The sequence below is a fragment of the Monopterus albus genome, unplaced genomic scaffold (genome assembly GCF_001952655.1).
Source record: "Monopterus albus unplaced genomic scaffold, M_albus_1.0 scaffold62.1, whole genome shotgun sequence".
Taxonomy (NCBI): domain Eukaryota; kingdom Metazoa; phylum Chordata; class Actinopteri; order Synbranchiformes; family Synbranchidae; genus Monopterus; species Monopterus albus.
The window spans coordinates 1,497,626-1,505,317 of NW_018127942.1; the positions used below are offsets into that span (position 1 = coordinate 1,497,626).

General features: G+C 41.4%; 1 protein-coding gene across 4 annotated transcripts in view; it reads right to left on the reverse strand.

Moving 5' to 3' along the window:
* evlb (Enah/Vasp-like b) overlaps positions 1–5,564 on the reverse strand; it is a 43,487-nt gene extending 37,923 nt beyond the window's left edge. For 2 of the 4 annotated variants that reach the window (XM_020603798.1, XM_020603802.1), the window contains exon 1: positions 5,137–5,564. In XM_020603798.1, the coding sequence (XP_020459454.1) occupies positions 5,137–5,141 (5 nt within the window). In that variant the 5' untranslated portion in view covers positions 5,142–5,564. The remainder of the gene's footprint in view (positions 1–5,136) is intronic. The other 2 variants (XM_020603797.1, XM_020603801.1) reach the window with 2 other exon arrangements.
* Positions 5,565–7,692: the final 2,128 nt, after the last annotated feature.

The window sequence follows — 7,692 nt, forward strand, 5'->3', positions numbered from 1 at the left end:
CAAGCAAGGCAGGGAAGAATGGAGGCAGTGTGATAGAGATCTAGAGCCAAACTTGGTGAATTGCACAAAGTGAACATGGAGAGAAGCGTGCACACATGTAAGTAAAGGCTACGTGTGTTTTCATTTTCAGCTCCTTCATCCATTCATTATCAATAATGCTTATCCTCAACTGCTTCTTGCTACTACATAAATAACAGTTGGTTTTAACATGTCTGCGATGAATTCATTCAAAGTTTTCAGCCTTGTGCTGGTTTGCGTTCGGTCACAAACAAATGGAACACACCTGCACTTGAGCAGCCAGTTGTTCAACTGGTTGCCTTACTCTGTATGTTAGTCTAGCTATCCAGTCACATGTTGTGATGTATAATCCCATCTGACTTCCCATTTCCTTCATCCCCTCAAAACCCACAATCCACCTGTATGCAGTCACGCTATACAAGGTAAAGGGAGCCAGAGAAAGAAAAGGATTAACTGAGTGTGAGAGGTGTGACAGAGAGGAGGTTAAAGAGCTCAGATGTTTCCTGTCTTCTCTGTTAACTCACATTAGCTCATCCTCTCGGGCCTGGGGATTGAATTTCAGCTGCAGACAAACATGCACATGCAGCGCACACACACACACACCATCTGAATCGCATGAGCTGATCATTTTAATTGCGCCACAAACCAAAAGGAGCTGGCACACGAGATACAGAGGGGGAAGGGAGACAGAGAAGGGAGGGGGTGATTTCCCTCTCATTCACAAAGATTTGATTACTTCTCTCTTAAACACACACGTCTGTGTAGATCAGCCTCGCTGCTCTGCATCCTGATGCCTCACTGTGCATACTTATGACTCATAAACCACAGTGTTATAACCCAGAATGCACTGTTTCTATACAGATTCAGAGTACCTTACACTGGATGTATCACAGTGTACAGCATGCTTCTCCGTTCTGTGTTGTGTGACATTACTCACAGATCCGATATGGCTGCTACATTATGCATAGGCACCTCAATACAATCTGTAAGCTACAGCTTTAGATGACAGTCAACGGAAACCCTGTTAATTTTCCCTGAGCAAGCAGAAATAATTGAAAATCTTTGATTGGTTAGAGAGGTCAGTCCTGCCCAAAACCTTTAAGAAGCTAATATGTCTGTGCTGCTGCCAGTGCTGTTCAATGAGTCTGGGTCACAGGAGGCTTCGACAGCACCTCTCCATATTAAGACAAGGTTTGAAACAGATTTCTACAACAAAACTATTTGAAAAAAGTTACATACTGTAGCTTTAATCACTAATACAAGCTGTAAATAATGCAAGTGTGGTGGAACAACCCATCACCACATTTGGAGTATTTATAATTTATCCCTGTAATTTCAATTTACAGCTACTTTGATTTCTTCATGACACGAATGCAAGGTAAATATAAGGTGTGAAACCACTTTAGGATGGTAGGTGTCAGTAGCATTAACCTGTAGAGCTGTTAACTGGAGGGTGTTCCTTCCGGGTAGTCTTTGGTGGGCCAACTTCCTGTTCTTATCAGACACAATCTGAGAAAGGAACGAGGTGGTCCTGTGTTTATTGCGCTGACACTTACACATCTGTTACAGGTTGTGATCTCGTCACTTTGCTACGGTGATCCACTCCACCGGGACTCGTAACACAAGCAACATTTCAGTTTCATATATATATTAAACCTACAATAACAGTTTTTGGACTCTTTGGTCTTTGAAAATCACTGACGTTATCACCTGCTGAAATTTGTTATCGTTTATTTATTAGCAAACTGTTGGTTATTTACACATTCAACAGATATAAAGCAACACCATCTTTTATTTTGCATCTCATCCATTTTTTATTTAAAAATAATTATTAGAGGAGCTTTAACAATTCACCAGATGGTATTTTAATGGCATGAAGCGTTGTATTATTGAAAACTGATGTTAGGTCTATTTCTAGAAGCATTATTGTGTTGCAGGAACATGAGACAACTGCATGCTCAATAAATCTTATCTGAAAATTAGTCAGACTTTCCAGCATGTCTGGAACAAAATGCAAAAAATACATCAACCATAGTAACTTTGTAACAAGGTTGTAATGAAGAACACACCTGTGCAGGTTCACAGCGCGCTGCTGTGTGACCTGACACTCAAGCCTCTCTGCTACAGCATGACATCAATCATGACATTTCCATGATTTATTTCAGGTCAGGCACCAGATGCAATGAATACTGTTATACACGCTCAGTGTATTGCGGAAATCCACAGTATTCTCTCATAGCAGCCACCTCTTTGGAGCCTCTTCTGCTAATGCCGTCTCACATTTACTGTGCACTTGCATGAGATGAGAATGAGCATCTAGGGTTACAATGAGTTCACCTTCATGTGGTTACCCTTGTCCTACATTAATTCAGCACATGGTTACTGTTTATTTTGGTATTTATATGGTTCACACACATACCACCAGCTGGTTCTGTCAATACACATCAGACAGCACTGATGATGCTGAATTGATTAAGCCTGCACTTTACTTTCAGAACACAGTGAAACACTACAGTACACACAAATGAAGGACATCAGTCCTGCTGTCACATGTCATGACCCAAGATGAGGTCTTTGAGTAGCTTCCTTTGTCCAGCTGACAGTTCAAAAGCCCCAAAATATTCTGTTTAAAATGATACAGTGAAACAAAGAAAAGCAGTGATTTATCATATATGAGAAAACCTGAACCACCAGATTTATGACTCTTATTCTTCATAAATCAATATTTATGATCAAAAGTGCTGGAAATTAATCTTCTTCATCACATTCGTCAGTTGTTTGAGCACTAACGAAGAGTCCAGAGGTCTTGGCAGTGACTATTACTAGCACAAAAAGCAACAAAAGAGTGCATTGTAATAAACTGTGTCATAGTGTCAGATCAGTATGTGATCAAGGAGAAGAAGCTGCTGTCTTTGCAAAGATACAGCCTATTAATCAATAAGTGGGAGAGAGGGAGACATGTAGAGAAGGAACCCAGAGAGATAAAATGAAGAGTAGGCTACTTTATATTTCATCCAACCATGGATCAGACAAGAACCACCAGCCCTGGTATGACTTCCCTATGATTTTCCAGAGACCTACTACACCTTCCACCTCCCCACAGCTGGAAAAACAGAACCTAATACAACTAATTCTGACAAATGAGAAACAGGTGAAGTAGCTGGGCTGGATTCAACCTTTAGATTCCCTTACTAATTGAAAAAATGAATGAAAAACCCAAGTAGCATTAGATATCAAGCATAAACCTCGGTTGATTTTATGACCAAATTAAAATGTTTACATTAAAAAATCATACTACTTTTAATTTGAAAAAGAAATCTGTTTAAACAGCAGACATGACTATGATGAAAACAGTGTTGTATGAGAAATTTAAGCTTTGAAAACTTGATCTTCTTTTTAGAACTTATGTATTTTGTGCTGACATTAAACCATTTCACCTTGACACTGCAGCATATCTGACCTTGACTAATACAGTATGTTTGAAGTGCAGCTTACAGCGCTAAGATCAGTGCAACCAAATGTTTGTGACCCGCTAACAAACATGCATACTATAACAAGACTGCAGCACAAACACACACGCAACCATTTCAGATGTCAGACCAAGCAGACACGGTCATGCTCATCATCAACACAACCAGTATCCTCAATCTAGCACATTTTAAGCCAAACAATCATGTTGACAGAGCCAGGTACTAACAGGCAGAGACACACTCACATCCATCCAAAAGAGCCCTAACAAACTGTACTGGCTTGTTGTGGTGAGTCACAGTCTGTGTTGCCACCTACAGAGCCTTTCCGTAAAGCACAGAATCACTCATCCTAAATCACATCTGTCTTTTTAAGCGGCTGTCAGACAAAACCTACGATAACAAGCGTATCAGCAGACAGCTTGTCAGTGTACCTGAGATCAAAACATACTGTTGTTACACTTCTTTGACTGACTGATTCATGGATCTATATGCACTGGATCCACACTGGTATAAGCACATTTGGCAATCACTATGTTTTAGTATGTGCTGACTAATTTCCCATTAGTACAAAATTAATTTATGTACACACTACACACAGTACAATTAGTATATACTTAAATAAGTCATACATCAAATAGGCTCTGGAAGAAGCAAGTACATCTTTCCTCAAGGGCTCCTGTGGTACCATCAGTAGTACATGGTACTGAGAAGAAGGTAGACAGAGATGGCAACAGCACAGAAAGCAGTGAAGGAGAAAGGTCAGCTTGTTAAAACAGCCACTGACCAGTGGGCACTCTGGTGGCCAAATCCCACAGTGACCTTGAGACAAATGCACACACACACACTCTCTCTTACATACACATTTCATTGCCAGCAGCAGTCAGAGTGAGTTCCAGGTTCCTCCTGTTCATCATGACCCTGTGCCAAATGTTGCTGTTGCAAGCACTCTGGATATCAGCAGGCTTGCAGCTGATTGGCTGCAAAGGGGCCTTGCCAATAACATGTCACCTGATAGGCTCTCACAGCCAGTAAACCAATGACTTGCATCCCTGAGAGAACTGTGTCTGGATGCTCTAATCAATACTCTCAGCTGATTGGCTCTCAGCTTGGGAAGGTGTGGGTCTGCATCTGCATGTAGGTTTCATCTTTATTAGACTACAGAGGGTGTGTTTAAGTAACACGTGCATGCTATAACTGTGTGAATCCGGTGATCAGAAAAGCTGCTACAATTAAGTATGGCAATGCTTAGCTTACACGTGTAGTCTGGTTTCCATGACAACACCTCCTTTTCTCTGCAGACAACCTCCAACCTGACACATCACAGAGCGACCTGGAGTCAGCGATGAACTGCTTTCATATTTGAGCCTGGCCCCTTTGTATTTACTGTAGAAATCTTAATATGCCCCTGCCCTTCTAAAGGCCAACAGGTGACCTGCCGGTCAACAAAGGCCCCTGTTACTCTGATTCACCCGCTGCGGTGTGTCACGGCAGGCCCCTAGGATAATCTGCGTCAATAAAACGCGCAGTATGCCCGTTCATAGGATTTCTTGTTTTATGGTACCATATCCTTTAATATCTCGCAATGATGCGCAGTAGACTCGCAGCAGCCTTTCCTTTTTGTGCAGCAAAAGAGCAAAGCAATGCTTACCTCATCTTCCTCTCCTGTCCTCCTCTAAACGAGATTTAAAAATGTTATGAATCAGCTCAGTGCTTTGTCCGTGAGTTCTAATAAAAACGAGATCCAACGGCAGCTCGGGGTGTATAAAGAAAACTGCGATGCAGCCAGCAAAGTCTGCAGCCAGCTGGATGTGCAGATGTTGAGGGTGGGAAAGCGATAGGGTGTGGAAAATGCTACACAGATGCCCACAGTTTTCAGGTCTGTCAGTACAAAATAAATAATTCTTGTCTTGTCAGGCGGCTGGTGGTTCGGTCGATGCCATTTCAGAGGGCAGCACGCCGCTGTCGGAACGAGGAGAAGCCGGGTGGAGTGGCTGACAGCGGCTTCTGAGGTGCCATCTTTTCCTCTCTTCAACTACTGGGAGTCTGGGCGGAGAGAGAGAGGCAGGGGGAGAGAGGGAGCAGGCTGCTGAGATAATCAGGTCTGGATGGTCATGCTGCACGGTAGCGCCCTCGGGCTGGTAATACAACTACTGTACAAGCAGGTACTCAAAACGAACGCACACTGACTTATTTAAGGAAAAATTCTTTCTAAATAAAAAGTAATTTTCCTCGAGAAAAAACAATCAGAACAGAATAATAACATGCAAAAAAGGCGGGATACAAACAACAACTGCACGCACACCTGTCAGAAAGGAGGACCAACCAGTAGCCTAACATCTGTCTCAACAACAGCCAGCTGTTGTTGCCTCTCATGGAGTTCAGACTTTATGAGCGCTACCTTAAGTTACATCCTGTAGCTTTAAGTTGGTCTAAGTTTAGTGATTATGGGCTATTCGTATTTATGCTGCCACAACAGCAAAACTTATTTTTTACAGAGGGGCAGCTCAGGCAGCAAGAAACCTCCAACCAAAAAAAGCACTATATCACATTTCAAAACCCTAAAAAGTTTTTTTTTTTTTTTTTTGAAGTTTCACCTAATACCTTGCAGAGTACTACAAGGACTACATCACACTGCTGTCTAATGTGTGCATGCTTTTTGTTTTGTTTTGCACATTAGTTTGCTTTGCACATCTATTTACTGTGTTGATAGCTGACAAAGACAGAGCCGCTGCAAACAGAAGATGTCATATCATGAGATATAAATCAAGTTGCATAAATTAGGCTATTAAATACCCCATTGTGCCATTTTAGAATAATACAGACGTGCCAAATGTCAAGCATTAAAAACTAATCTCTATCAGTTTTCCTCATCACCAGCAGAGGTCCTCCTTATTTCCAAAGAGTACAATGATTCCTATCCTGGTTCATATGGTGGTGAGGATCCACTTTGAGGTCATACTGGCCACACAGTGGCTTAGTGATCATGCAAAGGTTTGTCCATTTTTGTAGTCAAGGGTCCAGGGTTTCTTTTTATTTACTTGGATTGACCATAGCAATACCCACATACCTTTCTTTGATAATCACAGTAATCCCTGGGTGGGTGTGTAGCTTTTATCTCCACAGGAGGGCGCTGAGGCTTTCTGCTAATAATGCAGTGTTAGTGCATCTTCCCATTGACTGCAGTGTTTAGTTTGTAGAGTTCACTGTGGAAGTGGAAAATGTTTTACCAGGTACAGTATTTTCCGTAAGTGTTTATTTTAATGCTTGTTCAACCGGAAAGGTCAGAGCACATGTCACATGACCTTCAACAATCATCAGAGTGTTCAGTGGCCATTAGTAAAACACTGTTTCCATCATCAGAAAATTGCTTCACCATAAGGTTCAGGTGACTGCACTTTTCTTGCTCTTAAAGTAGCTGATTTGATTTAACTGTGCCAGGAAAATGCAGCATGTAATGTAACACTGAGACCTCTGTTTGAATATAAAGTAGCTTACTCTTCATTTAGTCAGGTCACTTCTTTGTTTTAACATGTCCTAGCCACCATCAAGGTACAACCCCAGCCCACTACACACACACACAGACATTTAATGGCAAATAAAATCCCATTGGTCGACATGGTTGTTTATTGTTTTTCCTGAACAAGAATGAGCCTGTTGGCTGATTTTGGTGCATCTTGTGTATCAGCTAAGTTGAGACATCAACTGCAACATTGGGAACATCACAGCAAACAGACATTAGACAGACTCAGAGGCACACACTCACTGTCATCAATGTTTCCCTCTTATAACGCACAGTCAGTGCACAAAGACAGTTAGAGCCAAACACTTACAGCCAAACAGACTCTAGACTTGACAGAAAGAACATGAATATTAAACAGTAGCATTCAAACATTATGCAGGTACTGATTACACTGTGGTCTCAGAGAAGACTGAAAATACATTAAAGCATCTGCACTAGCCTTAAAATGAACAGTTATGCAATAAAACCCTGTTGTGACCATTTGAATTATCTGACTTCTTAATGGAAATGTTTTGAAAGTGCTCAAATTAATGCAACAAAGTCAGGATGACCTACAGAGGACACTCATCCTTGCAATTTAAGACATCCATCCATCAGTTTCTTGTTTTTTCAGCACTGGAGGAAAGTTTTATTTACACTTTATGTTCATGTGGTTGGTTGAGGCTTATGATTTGTGTGGGTTTT